Source organism: Notolepis coatsorum, assembly GCF_963971535.1.
Source record: "Notolepis coatsorum genome assembly, chromosome: 6".
Taxonomy (NCBI): domain Eukaryota; kingdom Metazoa; phylum Chordata; class Actinopteri; order Aulopiformes; family Paralepididae; genus Notolepis; species Notolepis coatsorum.
Window position 1 is genome coordinate 13,738,921 of NC_140170.1, and position 21,949 is coordinate 13,760,869.

Here is a 21,949-nt window from a genome sequence, read left to right on the forward strand (position 1 = left end):
AAAGGCAGATGCGTGGCTGAAGGCACTTTAAAAAGGCAGCTGCGTGGCTGAAGGCACTTTAAAAAGGCAGCTGCGTGGCTGAAGGCACTTTAAAAAGGCAGCTGCGTGGCTGAAGGCACTTTAAAAAGGCAGATGCGTGGCTGAAGGCACTTTAAAAAGGCAGATGCGTGGCTGAAGGCACTTTAAAAAGGCAGATGCGTGGCTGAAGGCACTTTAAAAAGGCAGATGCGTGGCTGAAGGCACTTTAAAAAGGCAGATGCGTGGCTGAAGGCACTTTAAAAAGGCAGATGCGTGGCTGAAGGCACTTTAAAAAGGCAGATGCGTGGCTGAAGGCACTTTAAAAAGGCAGCTGCGTGGCTGAAGGCACTTTAAAAAGGCAGATGCGTGGCTGAAGGCACTTTAAAAAGGCAGATGCGTGGCTGAAGGCACTTTAAAAAGGCAGATGCGTGGCTGAAGGCACTTTAAAAAGGCAGATGCGTGGCTGAAGGCACTTTAAAAAGGCAGCTGCGTGGCTGAAGGCACTTTAAAAAGGCAGCTGCGTGGCTGAAGGCACTTTAAAAAGGCAGATGCGTGGCTGAAGGCACTTTAAAAAGGCAGCTGCGTGGCTGAAGGCACTTTAAAAAGGCAGATGCGTGGCTGAAGGCACTTTAAAAAGGCAGATGCGTGGCTGAAGGCACTTTAAAAAGGCAGATGCGTGGCTGAAGGCACTTTAAAAAGGCAGATGCGTGGCTGAAGGCACTTTAAAAAGGCAGATGCGTGGCTGAAGGCACTTTAAAAAGGCAGATGCGTGGCTGAAGGCACTTTAAAAAGGCAGATGCGTGGCTGAAGGCACTTTAAAAAGGCAGATGCGTGGCTGAAGGCACTTTAAAAAGGCAGATGCGTGGCTGAAGGCACTTTAAAAAGGCAGATGCGTGGCTGAAGGCACTTTAAAAAGGCAGATGCGTGGCTGAAGGCACTTTAAAAAAACTAAAAAAACAAGCCGATTTATGTTTCACATAATACTCGCACACATCCAAAAAAAAATGTGCACACATTCATTTGACAGTTATTGAGAGTAAATTAGTTTAGAAATGGCCACAATTTATGTCATTGTGAATGAATGAAAACTTTATTTAACAGATTGCAGAATGGGTACAGTACAGTACGGCTCAATACACACAATTGTTAAGGGGATGCAGACCAGAGAAAGACGTTTGTCTTGTTTACATCAGGGTCCCCCATTTTCAATTCATAATGACATTTATGACATATACACAACATACATGACATTTATGGCATAGGGACATACATGACATACAGGTATATAGTACTGTTACATTTGTGACATATATGATATGCAAATATACAGTACTGTGGACATTGAATCATTGTGTTGTTAAATACAGCTCAATTAAATGACAAGGTAGGCAGTCGATCCCTATAAGACAAGGTGTTGCTTCATTTACAGCTGTAATTAACACAAGGAGTCAATGCACCGATTTATCATTTGCTCTCAATGACTCAATGAATTAATGTGCGCAAATTAAAAACGTGTTGGGGGATGTGTGTGTGAGATTATCTGTCAAATAAATCAGCATTGTTTTTTGGTGAAGTGCCCCTTTAATAAAATGTTTTCTTCGATGATGTCATCGACAAGTCACTCACGTGCGTGACTTTCCCTGAGTACAGTTGTAATAAAATCCACTAGAATGAACATCCTGCTTGTATAAAAGTCTCTCTTTCTCCCTCCTCTCTTCCTCATCATCACTTATCATCATCAAACTCCTCCTCACTCATCAGGAGAGCAAACCTATTGTTAATCTCCTCAGTCCCTCTCTCCCCTCCTCCTCCTCCAGCCCCTCTTCCTCTCCTCCCCCTGCGGTCCCCTCTCTTCCTCCTCCCCCCTGGCGCAGAGGAGGGGCGGTGGTGTGTTGTGGAGTTGCAGTTCCGCACCGCGTCCACCAGAGTGCAGTATAGTTGTCCAGAGAGAGACCCCTGGGGCAGGAATGAATGAATGAATGAATGAATGAATGAATGAATGAATGAATGAATGAATGAATGAATGAATGAAAACTTTATTAACAGATTGCAGAATGGGTACAGTGCAGTACAGCTCAATACATACAATTGTTAAGGGGATGCAGACCAGAGAAAGACTTTCGTCTTGTTTCCACCAGGGTCCCCCATTTCCAATTCATCGTAACATATATGACATACATGACATACAGATAGACAGTACTGCTACATCTATACATTTATGACATACCAGATTTGCAATTACAGTACTGTATTTGTGATACAAAAAGAGTCCAGAAAGAAAAGAGTATATACATTAGGCGTAGAAACTGTACATTGGATTGGGTAGGTGGGGGTGGGACTGTACATTGGAGGTGGTTGGGGGGGGGGGGGGGGGGGGGGGGTAGGAGTGGGGGGGGGGGGGTGTTGGCGGGGGTTGTGTTCGGACATTTACAGGGGCCATTTTCGAGTTGCAGTCCCCCTTAGGTGTTTTTTGAGAGTGTTTTTGAAAGTGGGTAGTGATTCACATTCCTTTACAGCTTTGGGTAGGGCGTTCCACATTGATGTGGCATAATTGCGAAACGTGTTTAGTCCCTTGTTTGAGCCGAATCTGGGTTTAACATGATTTGTGGAGCTCCCTCTGGTGTTGTGATCGTGGTATTCACTGACCTTTGGGAAGTATTTAGTCATGTACATGGGTACCTTGGTCGTGTAGTGTATCTTGTAGACCAGGCCCATTGCAAGTTGCTGTACTCTGTCGTCTACTCTAAGCCATCCTAGGTTGTCAAAGTGGGCAGGGGTGAGGTGGGTTCTAGGAGTAAGGTCAAGCAGTAGTCTGACCAGTTTGTTTTGAGATGTTTGTAATTTTGTTTTTAGCGCCTTTGAGGTGCTTTGGTACCATGAGGTGCAAGCATAGTCGTAGTACCCTTGAATGAGTGCTCCTGCTAGAGTCTTCAGGGTATTCTTGTTTACCAGTGAGGAGATCCGGTACAAGAAACGAGTTCGTTGGTTGACTTTTTTTATTACATTGGATGCCATTTTGTCACAGGAAAGATTTGCCTCTAGGATGGAACCCAGGTAGGTAATATCTTCTTTCCTTGTGACAATATTGTCACCCACTGTAACTGAGAAGCCGTCGGTCTTGCTGAGTTTGTTATTTGAACCGAAGAGAATGGACTCTGTTTTGCCCATGTGTAATGATAGTTTGTTATCAGCGAGCCATATGCAGATTTGGCTTAGTTCTGAGCTGAGGGTTTTTTCAACCTGTAATTTGTTCTTGTCAGAGACCAGCAGGGCTGAGTCGTCCGCAAACAGGAACAAGTTGCAGTCACAAGCTGACGACATGTCATTTGCATAAATTAGGAACAGTAGCGGACCTAGTATGCTTCCTTGTGGAACACCACAGTTTACTGTGAGGGGGGGGGATAGGGTACCGTTTACCTCCACCATCTGCTCTCTCCCCTCCAGGTAGGATTGCATCCAGCTCACTGATAGACTATCAAAACCAATTGCTTTTAGCTTGTCAATCAGAATGGTGTGATTGACAGTGTCGAAGGCCTTTTGTAGGTCCAGCATGACCATGCCGCAGTATTTGCCCGGAGTCAGCAGGCCGGCCACTTTGCAGAGCCTTGATCAGGCCGTGTACCAAGGAGCCACTGAACATCCTATGAGACGGGGGGAGTGAGGGAGGGAGGGAGGGAGGGAGAGAAAGAGAGAAGACTTTACTCTAACGTTTTTGTGTATTTTGTGTGCGTGTGTGTCAATGTGGTTGTGTCCATGTGTGCGTGTGGTTGTGTCCGTGTGTGTGTGTCCATGTGTGTGTGTGTGGTTGTGTCCATGTCCATGTGTGTGTGGTTGTCCATGTGTGTGTGTGTCCATGTGTGTGTGTGTGTGTCCATGTGTGTGTCGTTGTGTCCATGTGTGTGTGTGTGTCCATGTGTGTGTGGTTGTGTCCATGTGTGTGTGTGTCCATGTGTTTGTGTGTGTGTCCATGTGTGTGTCGTTGTGTCCATGTGTGTGTGTGTGTCCATGTGTGTGTGGTTGTGTCCATGTGTGTGTGTGTGTGTCCATGTGTGTGTGTCCATGTGTGTGTCCATGTGTGTGTGGTTGTGTCCATGTGTGTGTGTGTGTGTGTGTGTCCATGTGTGTGTGGTTGTGTCCATGTGTGTGTGTGTGTGTGTCCATGTGTGTCCATGTGTGTGTGTCCATGTGTGTGTGTGTGTCCATGTGTGTGTGTGTGTGTGTCCATGTGTGTGTGTGTGTCCATGTGTGTGTGTCCATGTGTGTGTGTGTGTCCATGTGTGTGTGTCCATGTGTGTGTGTGTGTCCATGTGTGTGTGTCCATGTGTGTGTGTGTGTGTCCATGTGTGTGTGTCCATGTGTGTGTGTCTTACCATGACATGAGTGGCTCAGGCAGAGGCAGCAACAGTAGCTGGTTAAGACACAGTGCGCTCCAGAAGCAGGCCTGCCATTGGCTGAAACCGTGTGCCACTCCTACGTCCATGCCCCGCCTCTCCCCGGGCCTGACCCGGAGTCGGTCCAGCCCGGCCCAAACGCTGCGCTCTGCGGCCCAACCCGACCGCGGCACTGTGAGGGGAGGGGACACGGTGGAGAAGACGTCTCATGTATACAGTAGATAGAAGCACTTTATTGATCCCAAGGGACATTTAGCGCCACAGATCGCTCACAATATGAATGAATGAAAACTCTTATTTAAAATGGACACTAGGGCTGCAACTAATGACTATTTTGGTAGTCGACTAATCTGTCGATTATTTTTTCGATTAGTCGACTAATCGAAAAACAATTATATAAAAAATAAAGATTTTTTTTTTCTTTTTTTTTTGCACTACCTATCTTTGTGAAAGTGGCTTCTCAGCTCTGGTCCAGCTGAAGACAGAGCAGAGGAACAGATTGGACATTGAACATCAGAGTTGCTTTGAGACTCTTGTCAGGACCAAACAACATCCCCAGTTATCCCATTAGTTCCCCCAAACTTACTGTCGGTCTGTTATGTTAAGCTAAGAAGTCTTCAGCTGGCTGGACCAGAGCTGAGAAGCCACTTTCACAAAGATAGGTAGTGCAAATTATTATTATTTTTAATTTTTTTTTTTAATACCATGACTTAAAATCCTCTTACCTTGACGATTAAAAGCCTCCCCAATTTAGAAAACAGTAATCCAATGGCTGGTATTGATAATATACTACTAACTACTGGACGCTCGGAGCTAACCGGAGCTAACACAGAACAGGATGGTAAAGCATATATAATGACTTCCTTTCTGGGGTTTTCAAAATAAAAGTGCAACGTTTATAGCAGCGGAAAACGTTTATTTTGTACATTATCTAACGTTAACACGAACCTAAACTAACATTACAACTAACCTAAAGTTAGTTTAGGTTCGTGTTAATGTTAGATAATGTACAAAATAAACGTTTTCCGCTGCTATAAACGTTGCACTTTTATTTTGAAAACCCCAGAAAGGAAGTCATTATATATGCTTTACCATCCTGTTCTGTGTTAGCTCCGGTTAGCTCCGAGCGTCCAGTAGTTAGTAGTATATTATCAATACCAGCCATTGGATTACTGTTTTCTAAATTGGGGAGGCTTTTAATCGTCAAGGTAAGAGGATTTTAAGTCATGGTATCCATAAACTTCAATCGGTTCGGATCCTTTGAAGGAATGAGAATATCAACAAACCTGTAGGGAACGTCAGGCTACTGTCCTGCCTCACTTCCAGTGATGAAGCTAAGCTATGCTAACGGAGCGACTGTTCCCAAAGCTAAATGCACGCACAGAGACAAAAAAGGTATGTATCTTTTTGTCTAACTCCAGGGAAGATGTTAAATAAGCAAATTTCCCAAAATGTTGGAGTTTTCCTTTAAGGAGGGTGGCTGGGTGGCGCAGCGGACATTGCGCTCGTCACCAACGCAAGACAGCCGGGTTCGAATCCGGCTGTCTGCGTTGCCTCCGGCTTGGGCCGGTCGTCATACTAACTCAATTGGCAGAGTTAGCGGGTGGGAAGTCCATGGGTGGTAATCTGGACGTTGTGGACAGCGACTCCTACAGGTCGGTTGGGGACGCCTGCACAGCAGAGACAGGAAATGGCGGGGTAGTGTGTGAGCCTCCCACATGTTACACCTCGCCAATGAGAGTCCGCGCTGGCGGGTGAAAAGATGTGACAGGCTGCCTCCTCGTGTACCGGAGGGGACACGTGATGCAAGGCTTCTATCCTCCCTACAACTGGCCAGTGGGGGGCATATGCGAGCAACGTTCAAGACAGGGGAGGGGAGAATTGGCACAGCGGCATTGGGATGGGAGAAAAATAGAAAAATCGGCCTATTTATGAATCGTTTTCAAATAAACGCTAGATTATCGATAGTATATGTGTACTTATGCACGCTAGAGAAGCGAGCTGAAAAATAGAATCTCTCATTTCCTGATCAGCACACACACACACACATAGGGCAAACGCTGATATCTCTGTGAAAATAGCTCTGGTAAAATAGATTCCTTACCTCAGATGTTCTCCAAAAAGATTATTCCAATTCCTGATCGCCATTCGAAATATCGATCGCGTTTATTGATCCAACGCTGCGTACTGGAAATATGTATTCCACGTTGTTCTGATGGTCCACAATGAGTCCGATGGGCTCGGATTACTTGCCTGAGAAGTAAAATGTGGATTCCGGATTTTTCTTTTCTCATCCATTTTTATTGAGTCCATTCCAATGCGTGCATTACCATCCGGGAGACGATAGGGGGCGGTATTTTCCCAATGGAGCTCAGAGAGTTTGCAGCACTAACGTGATACTAGATTAATGAAATATGAATTCAAATCGTTTATAAAAAAACAAACGACATATCGCGTCATTGGCAATGAACGGTCGGCATGAACAAACGACATATAGCGTTGTTGGCATTGAAAGTGTTAAGGTTCCCAGAGTTTGCTCAGAACAGGGTGAATCTAGGCGGCTGGGTGGCGCAGCGGACATTGCGCTCGTCACCAACGCAAGAGACACCGGGTTCGACTCCGGCTATCGGCGTTGCCTCCGACTTGGGCCGGCCGTCATACTAACTCAATTGGCAGAGTTAGCGGGTGGAAGTCGAAGGGTGGTAATCTGGACGTTGTAAACAGCGACTCCTACAGGTCGGTTGGGGGGAGCCTGCACAGCAGAGACAGGAAATGGCGGGCGTAGTGTGAGCCTCCCACACGTTACACCTCGCCAATGAGAGTCCGTGCTGGCAGGTGAAAAGATGTGACAGGCTGCCTCCTCGTGTTCCGGAGGGGACACGTGATGCAAGGCTTCTATCCTCCCTACAACCGGCCAGTGGGGGGGCATATGCGAGCAACGTTCAAGACAGGGGAGGGAGAATTGGCACAGCGAAATTGAGATGGGAGAAAAATTTAAAAAGAGGAGAAAAAGTGGATCTCTATGATGCCCCTCTAGCTCATGGAATGAACTCCAACAGTCCTTAAAGCTTGAGATTCTCCCCTCTGAAACATAAAACCTTGATTTCCAACCTGTCAATCACGTTGTATGTTTATCATGAGCACCCATACACACACACACACACAGACAGACAGAATAATGAGCACCCACACACACACACACACACACACACACACACACACACACGTCACACACGTCACACACACACACACACACACACACACACACACACACACACACACACACACACACACACACACACACACACACACACACACACACACACACACACACACACTTGTTTCTAGACACTCACATGCAGACTGGCAGACATGAACAGACACAAATAAACACAAAACAGAAGATTGTTATTATTATCCAGTGTGCTGATGATGATGATTAGGCACTGTACCTCCAGGCTGGTTGTTCCAGGCCAGCTCTCCGTAGACCATGCCCAGCAGCAGAGCCTGGACCTGGGGCGGCGAGGGCGCCGGCTGGGCCTCTCTCATCCAGAACCCCGTCACCCCCACGGCCAGCTGGAGATGTGGAGGAACCGGGGCCAAAGCAGACTCTTTCACCCCCAACACGTCCAGCAGGACACCCAGACGCACCCCCTGGGGGGCCTTGGGTCAAGTTAGGAGAGGAAGATGGGTCAAAGTCAAATTTATTGTCATTTTCCATAAGAAACATATAGGACACTATAAACATAAAGTAACATAATAGGACACAATGTACACACACAATATACAGGACTATATACAAAATAAACAGTAGCTAGAAATGAAATGAATGAGTGAAATAAATATAGAGGTAAAGAGAAATTAGTGCAAATCTTCTAGCAGCAGTGGTACATAGTAAATATAAATAATGGCAGTAAAGTGGCAGTGAGTTAGTAAAGTAAAGTGGCAGTGTGTGTGTGTGGGGGGGTGATTATGATCATAAGAATTTAACTAGTGGTATTCAATTAAAATAAATTCACTGAACTTTAGTTATTCACAAGGGTGTGATTTATATGGAAGGCGTTTAATAAATAAATAAATAAATTGCCAAAACATGTGTGTGTGTAAAGCCAACCATGTTGTTTACTAATAACAACACAGCTGTTACTACTACAATAGGAAAGTGACTTATTGACATGATTACTTATGATTACGTTGTCATGGTCTGTTTACATCAAACAAACATAATGGCACAATTTAAAAAGCAGCTTAAAAAATACACATTAGAGAAATACAGAAATGAGTAATGAGGATAAACAAAGTTATGTTATATTGTGTTGTGTAGTGCTGTACTGTATTCACTGCTGTCAAGTGAATCAAGTTTGTTTTCTTTTCGTACTATAAGTAAAAGTATATTCTATATTGTATTATACTAAATGATGTTATATCTAGTCAAATTAATGGAAGAACATATGTAAATGTAAGGGGGTAGGGATCAATAAGCAATTAGCTTCCCTCTACTCCTTTTTTGGACATGTCTGCTAACTAAATACATTACTCTTGACTTTTTGTTTATAATTCCTTTTTTTTGTTTAAAAAAAAATATTATTTTTGTTCTGATTGTTCCGATTGACGGAGCTAGATATACCGTGATTTTGTTTGGAGGAATATGGAGAATACATGTTCAAAAATAAACTTTTTCATTCATTCATTCATTCATTCATTCATGGTTACCTGGCTGAGCGTGTCCAGGCCGAGGGGGGTCCCGGGCCGCCGCGCCTCCACCCGCTTCCGTCTCAGGTCCAGGTGGAGCCTGTCGTACTCCTCCACACAGGCGGGGGCGCCGACGCTCTCCGCCGGCACTGCTTCCGCACTGACCCACCCCTGTCCACTATCGACTGGTCCTACACCCTGACCACCACCACCACCCCCCCTACCCCTACGCCCCCTTCCCCCTTGCCCTCTCCCCCCACCCCTGCCCCTCTTCCCCGGGTCAAAGTCCTCTTGGACACCACCCCCGCCTCCTCCTCCGCTCCCCTGGCTCCGCTCGTCTCTCCCCGGCCCCGGCCCCCGCCCCGGCCCCGGCCCCCTCCCGGGCCCTGTACAGCAGCAGTCCGTACATGGCCCACCTGATGGCCCCCGCGCTGCAGTGGCTGCTCTCCAGCTTGCTGTTCTCCACCTGCGGGATGAGCATCACCCGACGCAGCAGCAGCACGTCCAGCGCCAGGGGGGTGAGCCGGCCCCGCGCCGCGGCCCGCCACAGGCACTCGGGCAGCGCGTCGGGCCAGGCCGCTTGGCCCCCCGGAGGCCCCGCCGCGTTCCCGCCGCCGGAGAACCACGCGGCCAGTACTCCTCCTCCTCCTCCTCCTCCTCCTCCTCCTCCTCCTCCTCCTCCTCCTCTCTCCACTCCCCCCCCCGTCAGCCTCGCCACCTCCTCCAACGCCTCCGCCGGCCCCGGGAAGGAGGAGAGCCAGAGGAGGAGACCCTCGATGCGCGAGGAGGCCGTCTTATTACCCTTGCCGCCGCCCCCTCCTCCTCCCCGCGGCCGTGTCAGATCCACCATCGCGAGGAGAGCGTCGGCGCCCTTCGGCGCGGCGTAGTCGTTGCCGGCCAGCACGGCGCACAGCGGCAGCAGCTCGCGGTTCATGCCGCCGAACCGCCGGCAGAGCCCGTCGGTGGTGTAGAGGCGCGCCGAGACGTACTGCTGCTGGGGCGCTCTGCCGCCGCTGAGGGTGGTCCACTGGAAGAAGCGGAACGGCAGGTAACCACCTGAGGAGACGGAACAGAGGACAGGTAACTAGGGCTGAGCCCAAACGTTCGAACCTTCGCTCGTTACGTTGGCATTCGAATTCTAAATCAACATTCGATTTTCTTTTTCTGTTTTTTTTTTTTTGCAGATAAAGATTAGGCTACACTAATATTATAGTATTAAAAGAAACTGATGAGTTATATTCATTAAAGACAGTTGATTTAATTGATTTAGTTGGGCTGGGGCTGGAAAGTTGATATAATAAAAGAAAAATACTAATTTAATCAGATTAATCACTTTATTCAAATTGAGGATTTAGTTTGAGGGTATTTAAAAATATATATATATAAAAAAACAAATTATTACCACCTGACCAATCGACCACCTGTAGGGCTGGGCCATTAATCCAATTTCAATTACGATTGTGATCAAACGAGATAAACGAGATAAAATGATTATTGTGCCGCATGCCGTGTTGCTCTCATTTTGTCTTGTAAACACAGCACACCCTTCCTTCACAGCAGTGCCCCCCCCCCCCCCCCCCCTCTACCCCCCAAAAGCCCAAACAGTAGTTTCAGCATCGTGTCGAGAGGGAGGAGGGAGGCCCCGGCTCGTTGTTTTGAAACCTCTTCGGTAACTCGTAGAAGACGACGGAAAGGCAGCCTTCGGAAGGTAAAACAAATCCAGTCATCGCTATACGATGTTCTCGAATCAACGAGGAATCGTGTTTAGGGATGGGTACCGAACCGAACCGAATTAAGGGTGCCGACCGAATCACGTCGGTACTACGGAGTACCGATTCACGTGAGATCCGCCGGTGCCACATTTCGGTACAGTAAAAAAAGAAATTATAAATCTTTTTTTTTAAAGTCCGATGACGTCAACGTTTCGTTTACTGCGAAACGAACCTATGAAGTGTGCCGCACGTTCACGTCACCGTTTACGACGCGCACAACACGCGCTTACCTAGGATTTGACTTGATTCAACAACAAAGCAGTCGGGGGGCAATGGCAAGCCGTAAACGGTCGCAAATGTGGTTACACTTTACAAAGCTAGATGCAGACAATGCTTGCTGCAATATTATATATTAACAAATTGTTCTAAATAAATAATAATGATAATAAATTATTTGACTTTTTTTTTTTTTTTTACAACTGAGGTAGGTAGATACAAATTTTAGAGACTAAAGTACCCGTTGGGTACCGGTATCAATTCACATGTACCGGTACCGGTATCGGTTCAAATGTGAAAGGTACCCAACCCTAATCGGGTTTAATAATTGCAATTTCAAAGGGCGGCTAAGTGGCGCAGTGGGCAAGGCGCTCGCCACTAATGCAGGAGATGCTGGGCTCGAGCCCAGCTCTCGGCATTGCTACCAGCTTGGCTGGTCGTTCATACTAACGCAATTGGCAGTGTTAGGGGTGGGAAGCTGGTGGGTGGGGATTGTGCGTTGTGGACAGCGACTTCTACAGGTCGGTTGGTGCGCCTGCGCAGCAGAATCAGGAAGCAACGGGGGCGGCGTGTCCCTCCCACGCAGACCCTCGCCGCTGAGAGATCGCGCTGTGCAGGTGTGTACCGGAGGAGACATGTGATGCAAGGCTTGGTCCACATTGCAGCCGACCAGTGGGAGGCATGGCCTAACAACGTTCGAGACAGGGGAGGGTAGAATTGGACAATACGAAATTGGGGTGGGAGAAAAATAGAAAAATGGGAGAAAAAGTAGATACAATTTTTTTTGAATCGCAATTTCAATATCAATCAAAAATGATTGTGATCGTGAGCAAGCCCCACCCACCTGGCAGGTCAAAGATATAAAAGTCACTGTCATTGGTCAGAACCGGGCAGCCCCACTGGTGAGCCAATGAGGCGATCTCCCAGTCGGCCTCAGCCGGGCACTGGACCAATGGCACGCCTTGCTGGGTGAGGACCTGAGTGAAGACTTCTCGCGTCAGCAGCGGGAGGACGGAGCCGTTGCGGCCGCGGCTGAGACTGTCCGCGTCCCTGATCTTGGACTGCAGCCGCTGTCGCAGCGTAGAGAACTTCTTATCACTGGGGTCCATCCCTGTCGAGAGCAATCACAGCATTATGAATGAATGAATGAATGGATGGATGAAGTTTATTTTTTTTGTCTTGTTTACAGACAAATCAAACACACCCGTGCGGACTTGCAAAAAAAGAATTATAATAATAGAAAATCACAAATGTACATATTCAAGGCAAGCTCACACACAAAATCCAAAATCAACGACTGAAAAAAAGGAATAGGCTGAAGCACATGCTTATTTTTGCCTATCCTTTACAAATTCTTAAAAAAACGAAATATATTTTAATATAAGAAAGAAAAACTTAAAATATGCTGCAAGATATACATTTTCTTTTTAAAGAAAAAAACAAATGTTTGATGTTTTACTCAAAACTGTACTCCTGAATTATTTGATCCTTTAGGGCCTTTTTAAATCTCCCCTGAGAGGTACACAACTTCAAACTAAGGCTATTCCATCATTTAACTCCCAAAATGTAAACACATCTAGCTTTTACATTAGTTCTTACCTTTTACATGTTTTAAGAATACACGACCCTCTTAAATGATACTTTCCTTCTCTTGGTTGAAAGAGACATTGAATACAAACTGGTAGGCTTTTACTCTTTTACTTTAGCACGAAAAATGATTTCCAAGGTTTTTATGTACACCATATCTATTATGATTGATTGACTGACTGATTGATTTAACAGATTTTTTTTGTGCCCAGCCCATATATGGAGTTACAGGACACTATACGCAATGATCAAACATAAATTAAATACATGCGCATCATATACTGTATCTGTATACGCGTACACACAGTATATATACACATAAATGGTAAATGGCTGCATTTATATAGCACTTTTATCCAAAGCGCTTTACAATTTGTTCCTCACATTTTACCCGTTCACTCACACATCCACACACCGACGGCGACCATGCAAGGTGCCAACCTGCTCATCAGGAGCAATTAGGGCTTGCTCAAGGACACTTCGACGCGATGCCCGGGAGGAGCTGGGAATCGAACCGGGAACCTCCGGATTACGACTGCTCTACCTCCCGAGCCACTTTGCATGGTCGCCTCCCCACCGTCGGTGTGTGCATGGGGGAATGTGAGGAACAAAATTGTAAAGCGTTTTTTTGGATAAAATAACTATATAAATGCGCCGTTTACCATTTTGTTATTATCTGCCTCGCTTTTACCCTTTCTCCTATTCTCTGCGTTGCTTTTATTCTGTCTATTTCATGCTCATTCTATGTAAGGCTGAGACCACTTATCGATTTATCGATAATTATCGATAACTGCGTGAAATCGATAAGTGGCGTCACTTTTTTTTGCATGTGTAAACATTTCTTTTAAATACATTTTTTAATTTAAAATATTTTTTTCTTAAAAAAGATAAAAATATATGATCTAACGTTAGTTTGTGTGTGTGTGTCGTGGGCCAACTACAGCATCGCAAAAACTACAGTGAGCGCACGTGACACACACACACACACACACACGAACTAACGTTAAATAATAGTTTTTTAAGTATTAATGTATTGTTGTGGATTATTCAAACGAGCCAAAATGTGGAGCTGTAGAAATTTAGACGAGTCAATTTGTGTATATAAAAATATATAACATAGTTTATTTCTGTTTCCATGGCCATAGAAAAGGTGATCAGTTTATCATCAGAGTCACATGAGTGTCTGACCAGAAAGTGACAAAGAGCTCTTGGTCAGACATACATTAAATACATAATCGACATGACGTACATGATAAGATACCAACTTAATAATAAAGATGGGAAGAATGAAAACAAAAGACGAGTCTAGGGGCTTTGTTATGTCTTCACACACGAACTGGAGTCCAGGCCAAATGTCATATCTCCTCAACCTGGTCGTTGCCATAAGAACACTGTTAAGAGTCTTAAGACTGTCGCCTAGTGTCTTTGCCTAGTCAGACTAGTTAAGGCTTTGTACAGAGAAATATGTATTTAACACAGAACTATAGGACATGATAATATTTTCCTATCACAGTATTAAACCTTTTCTTTTTTATATGCTCTGTTGTTCTATAAGGTAATTTAGAACTGTACTTTGTAAAGAAACTTAAAGTGTTAAGAACGACGCACTGCTCTGTTGTATGTTAGAGCGATGCTCTATACATTAGAACTTTGTAAAGAAACTCAAAGTATTAAGAGCGATACACTGCTCTGTTGTTATATATATTTTTTACTGAACAATTTTATCACACTATTTACTACTTCTATTTTATTATCTGTATTACTGAAAAACTGTGATTTACCTTACCTTGCCACCTCTATCTTTTTGTATTTCATTTTTTATGCTCGCTTATGCCTGTATTTTTTACTGTTGTGAAGCACTTGTTTGAACTGCATTCTCTGTATGAAAAGTGCTATACAAATAAAGTTATTATTATTATTATTATTATTATTATTATTATTATTATTATTATTATTATTATTATTATTATTATTATTATTATTATTATTATTATTATTATTATTATTATTATTATTATTATTATTATTATTATTATTATTATTATTATTATTATTATTATTATTATTATTATTATTATTATTATTATTATTATTATTATTATTATTATTATTATTATTATTATTATTATTATTATTATTATTATTATTATTATTATTATTATTATTATAACATAATAATAAAATAAATCGATATTTATCGATAGTTTTGTCCCGATTTATCGATTGTATTCCAAATGGCATTATCGTCTCAGCCTTAATCATTCTATTCTATCTATTTGACCGTCTGTGGATCTGTGGTGGTCCCACTGCCTACCTCCGTCCAGCACCACGTACGGCTGGACGCCGCAGGCCGCCAGGGCGGAGAAGAACTGGGAGAGCAGGCGGGCGAAGGAGTCATACTCCCCGCCGTGCTGCTGCTCCAGGCCGTGGTTGAAGTAGAGGCGGAAGTACAAGCTGCAGCCGTCGACGACCAGGCGACTGTCCCGGAACTTCACATCCTGGAAGAAGCTTCTGTTCCCCTCGACGTAGGTGGTCAGGCCCTGCACACCCATAAGCTCGCCGCGCCTGGAAGGAGATGGAGAGAGAAGATTTCACTTGTATGTGGTAGCCACTAGCCAGTGTCCTCTTCTTCACCGTGGTATGTAATTGTCTCTCTGCACTTTTCCCATCCCGTTGTCCTTCCCCCCCCAAGGGCAGCCGGGAGCAGATAGGGCGTCAACGTGAGCCGCGCCCCCGGGGACCAATCCAAGTGCTCCTGTCCGTCTTGTTGTGCATGTTTTTCCATTGGGTTTATCTTATCGGGGGGGGGGGGGGCCCTTGCGAGCACGCGGAGAACATGCAAACTCCACACAGAAAGGCCTGGGAGATACCCCACCTGAGTACCTGGCATCATGGAAACCTGGTCCCCAAGCGGGAATCGAACCCTGGACCTTCTTGCTGTGAGGAGACAGTGTTAACCACTACACCACCGTGCCGCTATGCTGGGGGGGGGGGGGGGGGGGGGGATAACATCAACACAAGAGACACTAACAAACTGAACAAGCTGGTGAGGAAGGCTATAGCGCTCCGTAGTGGGAGTCGAACTTGACAAACTAGAGGTGGCGGCAGAGAGGAGGATGAGGAAAAAGCTGGACGCTATACTGGAAAACCCCTCCCCTCTACGAGGAGCTAGCCAAGACGAGGAGCACGTTCAGCCATAGACTTATCATCACCCCCACGACACACCACAAACCGTCTCTCAGCCAGTCCTTCATGCCAGTGGGCCATCAGGCTCCACGACCGTGGGCACGGACTGATGCCACTTGCGGGAGAGCTAACATTCACATTTACATTATTCTCCAGCTAAACGGCTGAAGAACTGAGGACTATCTGACTCTTAATACTAACCACTGGACGGACTCTGGTGCAGTACTACGGTTTGGACCATGTATACGATCGATCATCACTATTACTACTGTCTGATTGAATCCTGCCATTCAATACTGTTCACTACTGTTATCACTATTATCAATATTACCATTATTACTTTATTACTATGTTCTATTATTATTACCTCTTCCGTCTATGCCCCCCCCTCCCCCCATGCTACTATGACATCTGAATTTTCCCCATTTTGTTTGTTGTTTTGTTCGGTAAAATGCTATGAGTAGAAATGTCCAAAGATTCCCGATACAGGCAAGTAAACTTTGCTACGTGACGCTACGACTTGCTTCCTTCCACCTAAGAAGAAATGTCGTGCCCGGTGGAATAATTTACACTCACTAACCGGTCTGCTCTGGTCTCTGGTCTTAGTTCCTTGCAGAGATGCAAAAATAGAATGCAATGGAAAAGACAGACGACATATATTATGACCAGTCAGCAACCACTGCTCGCTAAATAGATGGTCAACTGGGTTGGGAAATGTTTTCCATGACAGAAATGGTAGTGGCTGAAAAAGCATGCAATCTAGAAGCACTAGAATCTTAAGTATTATATTCTACAGCCCGATCTTGCTTAAAATGTGTAAATTAAGTACTCATCGGCCACAGAAAGAAAAAAGGTACATAATGTATGTTATGTTATAGCCATAACCCATAATAAGTCATATATTTACGTATTGTATCAAAAATGTAACGTGTACGAATTGCAAATAAGTAGATTACAGTATTACATATTACATTTTTCTTTGACTTTTTCAGAAAACATTGAAGTTCCCCTGTTGGGGATCGAACGCTAACATTAACCCTAACTTTATATCTTGACCATAACCATTAAGTGAATGTTTATAGTGAATGTTCAAGTGAACAATCATAGTTAGATAGTGGTGAGAGCACTCGTGTTTGTGATACAATACGTAACTATATGGTTATAACATAATGTGTTGATTGATTGATTGATTGAATGAAAATGTTAATTAACAGATTGCAGAATAGGTACAGTACAGCTCAATACACACAATTGCAGACTAGAGAAAGACTTTCGTCTTGTTTACATCAGGGTCCCGCATTTTCAATTCATAATGTACATTATGTACCTTTTTTCCTGTGGTCGATTAGTACTTTATTCACGTTTTCTGATGAGATCACCGTGTTGCATGCAGCAGCACATTCAACCAAGCAGCAGTGGTGGGGAATAGTTTCACTACATGTAATTAAACTAGTGGTTTAGCTACATTTTGCAGTAGCCTGCTGGTAGTAAAACTACATTCAAATAGGTAATAATGATTTTAGTAGTTGATAACCTTTTTGACCTTGAGATGGAGCAGTTAACTACTAGAACTACTACTTCTCCTCTCCCGAGTGAAACCCCTGCAACCACCAACCCCTCCCCTCACCCTGCCATACAAGACATTCTGCTCTGACAGCTAAGCTGACAGGTGACCACTGTGATGGTAAAGATGGGAACTCGTCCAGTTCAAGATAAACACGTTTTAAGTTAACATCTGCATAACGTTTTTTCTATGAGAAGTAGCCTACTACGCCATTGGTTCTCAAACCTTTTCATGTCAAGGAGCCCTAAAGTGACACCTATTAGATCAGGCACACCCATTTGATAAGATTTGGTCTCAAGGTCCCCCATCTGAGAAGATATCTAGATGCACTTAGTTTTCACTTGCAAGTGAGTGGTGTTCTGGTGTACAATCATTCTCATAAATGTTGTGTTCGCCCTATAATGTTATAATTATGTATTGATTGATTGATTGAAAACTTTATTAACAGATTGCAGAATGGGTACAATACAGTACAGCTCAATGGGGAGTAACTTCCTCCAGTTAAATGCAAATAAAACGGAGGTGCTGATCGTAGCAGCTGAAAAGACTGCAGCTAGAGTGGCCACTCACTTGGGGTCCCTTAAAGACAACATACGTCCCCACCTGAGAAACCTGGGTGTTGTCTTTGACCAGGCCATGAACCTAGACAAACATGTCAAAACACTCACACGCACCTGCTTCTTTCACCTCAGAAACATTGCAAAACTGCGCACCATCATATCTCACTCTGAACTAGAACTATCCGTGCATGCTTTTATTTCCTCTAGGCTTGACTACTGCAACTCACTTTTCACCTGTCTCACCAAATCATCCACAGATAAACTACAAATGGTCCAAAATGCTGCAGCCAGGCTACTCACAAGGTCAAAAAAATCATGTCACATCACTCCCATTTTGGTATCCCTGCACTGGCTCCCGGTACACTACAGAATTCACTTCAAAGTCCTCACTTTCACTTTCAGAGCACTTCACGGTCAGGCCCCTATCTACATCACGGAACTCATCCATCCCTACACAAACACCCGCTCACTCAGATCTGCCGATCAGCACCTCCTAGTGATCCCCAGGACCAGGCTAAAAACAAGGGGTGATCGAGCCTTCGAGGTGACAGCACCAAGGCTCTGGAACGCTCTCCCCCTGGACCTGCGAACTGCCCCCTCTGAGAACTCGTTTAAAAAACAACTAAAAACACATTTGTTCAGGCAGGCTTTTAATCACACATAGGCGCCTTTTTCTGTTCTATAGTGTTGTTTTAATTAGTGACTCATGATTTTATCCAAATTCTTTTATTCTACTTTTTCTATCTGGTTTCACTGTTTTTAACTGCTGTTTGTCTGTTGTCATTTATTTCTGATTTTGTTTTTATTGTGTTTTTATATTAAGATGTAGTGTAAAGCACCCTGTGCATTCGTGCTGTGAAGGGTGCTCTATAAATAAAGGTCATTCATTCATTCATTCATTCATTCATTCATTCATTCATTCATTCATTCATTCATTCAATACACACAATTGTTAAGGGGATGCAGACCAGAGAAAGACTTTCGTCTTGTTTACATCAGGGTCCCCCATTTTCAATTCATCATAAATATGACATACATGACATACAGATAGACAGTACTGCTACATCTATACATTTATGACATACCAGATCTACAAATACAGTGCTGTTTGTGATACAAGAAGAGTCTAAAAAAGAGAGCATATACATTTGACATTTGCATTGCAGATGTTTACATTTTGTGTAATGAAGTCGTTTGAACATAAAGTAACGTTGGTTAACCAAACATTATTTCTCTTGAGAGTAGGTTTACTGTAGTTCAACTTATTTCAAACTATAATGCTTTTCAGAGTAGCTTCCCCAACAACACTGCAGCCAAGCAATAATGAAACATATTAATCGAATTATATGGATGGATTATGTTACGATTGTGTTAATACAATACATAAGGGAAACAAGGTATTTCAAGAAATGACTGTAGCTGAATAAATAATGTATAAATATGCTCTATGCTCACGCCTTTTGCTTGACTCTCGATCCGCTTGGAGATGTTTACATGTGAGCTGGAGGCCACTTCCGTGTTAGATCTACTATTCAAAATAAAGGTCTTACACTTATACTAATAATATGTACTAGTCTAGGCAATATACATGTGTGATATTCTACACAAATAATATTGTACTGTGAAGATTATATAAGAAAACAGAAATCCAAATAACACTGTAAAAGGCGAATTCATCTTCACCTTATAGTTTATAGAGAAGTACATTGAGGCTTTTAAAAGGGGCCTACAAACATTTCTTTTTAACAAGGCTTTTGCCTGAACTATTCTTTTACTTTTGTTTTTACTTATATTCATTTGATTATTATTTCTTTTTTTATTATTATTATTATTTTTATTTATTTTTTATTGGTTGTTTTATACATTTTAATTGTTTTATTCATTTAACTTTTTATAGCACTTTGAGATTTTCACAAATATAAAGTGCGGTACAATTTATTATTATTATTATTATTATTATTATTATTATTATTATTATTATTATTATTATTATTATTATTATTATTATTATTATTATTATTATTATTATTATTATTATTATTATTATTATTATTATTATTATTATTATTATTATTATTATTATTATTATTATTATTATTATTATTATTATTATTATTATTATTATTACAGCTTTTATTTCGAAAAACACGGCCCTTCGCATCATCTCGCGAGAGAGACAGACGAGAGAGAACTATCCTCTCGCGAGAGAGACAGACGAGAGAGAGCATCCTCTCGCGAGAGAGACAGACGAGAGAGAGCATCCTCTCGCGAGAGAGACAGACGAGAGAGAGAGAGAGAGCATCCTCTCGCGAGAGAGACAGACGAGACAGAGAGCTAGCTAGCAGAGCGGGCTAGCAGCCAGGTTTGTCTTGTTGTTTTGAAGACAGAACCCGTGTTGATTTAGGCCCAGAATGTCTGGAGGAACTCACCCCGGGGCTCCCGGGACCGGGGCGAACACCCACCGGAAGAAAGACAGCGGTCCGTCCGCCCGGTTCTGGGAGAGCAGCGACACTGTAACGGCGCTGGAGGCGGTGAGACAGTGGACCGGGAGCTTATAGCTTATCCGCAACAGTAAGTTACTTCCGGGGTAGGCCTGATTGGCCCCGACAGGCACGTGACGCGCAACTTTCTCTGCCGCGCGGCACGCTCCGCGGAGCCGAGCGGCAGAGCTTGCGGAATTACGTAACCGTCCAAATACGCTATGACTTTCATTCGGCGCTTCAGCTCACTTGGCAGAGCAGCGGTCCTGCGATCCTGCGGTCCGTTGTTGGTGAGTTCGAATCCCATCAAATCTTTTTTTTTTAACGTGATTTTTTTTTAACGTGTATTCTTTCGCCGGTTAAGGTTAGGCATGGTTAAGGTTAAGGTTAAGGTTAGGCATTGTTTCGGAGTTGGTTAAGGTTAGAACGGTTAAGTTTAGGCGCTGTTAAGGAGCTGGTTAAGGTTAGAGTTTGTCTTAGAGAATGGCAATATTCTTTCTATGGTTAAGGTTAGGCATGGTTAAGGTTAAGGTTAAGGTTAGGCATTGTTTCGGAGTTGGTTAAGGTTAGAACGGTTAAGTTTAGGCGCTGTTAAGGAGCTGGTTAAGGTTAGAGTTTGTGTTAGTGAATGGCAATAGACAGCCTATTTCCGCGCGACAGCTCTCAGCAGCCTCGTTGCGCGTCCTGAGTTTGCCGCGTCACGTGCCTGTCGGGGCCAATCAGACCTACCCCGGAAGTCACTTACTGTTGCGGAACAGTTACACGCGGACCGGGAAGCATTACAAGAAGGTAGCAGCTAACAGAGAGTTAATGAAGCTAGCCGCCCCCCCCTGCTAACAACAAACCTTGTTGTGACCCAGGAGTGTAGATAATAAACAATAGCATGCTACTAGTACTGTATTTGTAGATCTGATATGTCATAAATGTATAGATGTAGCAGCTGTCTATCTGTATGTCATGCGTGTCATAATAAATGTTATGATGAATAGAAAATGGGGGACTCTGATGTAAACAAGAAGAAAGTCTTTCTCTGGTCTGCATCCCCTTAACAATTGTGTGTATCGAGCCATACTGTATTGTACCCATTCTGCAATCTGTTAAATAACGTTTTCAATCAATCAATCCCCCCCCACACTCGCACACAATCTGTCCCATATTATCTATGAATAATACTCTGATAGCCAATGTTTAGGAGACACGTAAGTTAGTCACTGTCGTTGTCCTGTTCGTTCTTTCTTTTCCAAATATCTCCAATGATGGTGTGTCTCTGTGTCTGTAGTACGTCCAGGCTGACGCTCCCTCCAGCCAGGCTCTGGCAGCTGTGACCCTGCAACTTCTCCAGTTCCAAGAGGATGCCTTTGGTAGACAGGCCACCAACCCTGCTCTCACTAAACTGCCTGTAAGTGTCTCTCTCTCTCTCTCTCTCTCTCTCCCTCTCTCTCTCTCTGTCTCTCTCCCTCTCTGTCTGTCTCTCTCTCTCTCT

At 43.9% G+C, this 21,949-nt stretch overlaps 2 protein-coding genes across 2 annotated transcripts in view; one reads left to right on the top strand and one right to left on the bottom strand.

The window, feature by feature from the left end:
- Positions 1-1,523: 1,523 nt before the first annotated feature.
- Positions 1,524-15,228, bottom strand: LOC311229378 (single-strand DNA endonuclease ASTE1-like; the record flags this gene model as incomplete). The annotated part of the gene is made up of 8 exons (XM_084315465.1): positions 1,524-1,831; positions 3,591-3,659; positions 4,389-4,581; positions 7,862-8,072; positions 9,123-9,261; positions 9,401-10,157; positions 11,934-12,200; positions 14,991-15,228. The coding sequence occupies 8 exons, from the start codon at positions 15,226-15,228 to the stop codon at positions 1,744-1,746; spliced, it is 1,962 nt and encodes a 653-aa protein (XP_084171591.1). The 3' UTR covers positions 1,524-1,743.
- Positions 15,229-20,397: 5,169 nt separating this feature from the next.
- The window catches only part of LOC311229379 (SWI/SNF complex subunit SMARCC1-like), a gene marked incomplete at both ends in the record, with an annotated part of 13,243 nt that continues 11,691 nt past the window's right edge, over positions 20,398-21,949 (top strand). The window contains 3 exons of the mRNA XM_084315466.1: positions 20,398-20,517; positions 21,190-21,255; positions 21,746-21,865. Of these exons, the coding sequence (XP_084171592.1) occupies positions 20,398-20,517; positions 21,190-21,255; positions 21,746-21,865 (306 nt within the window). The remainder of the gene's footprint in view (positions 20,518-21,189; positions 21,256-21,745; positions 21,866-21,949) is intronic.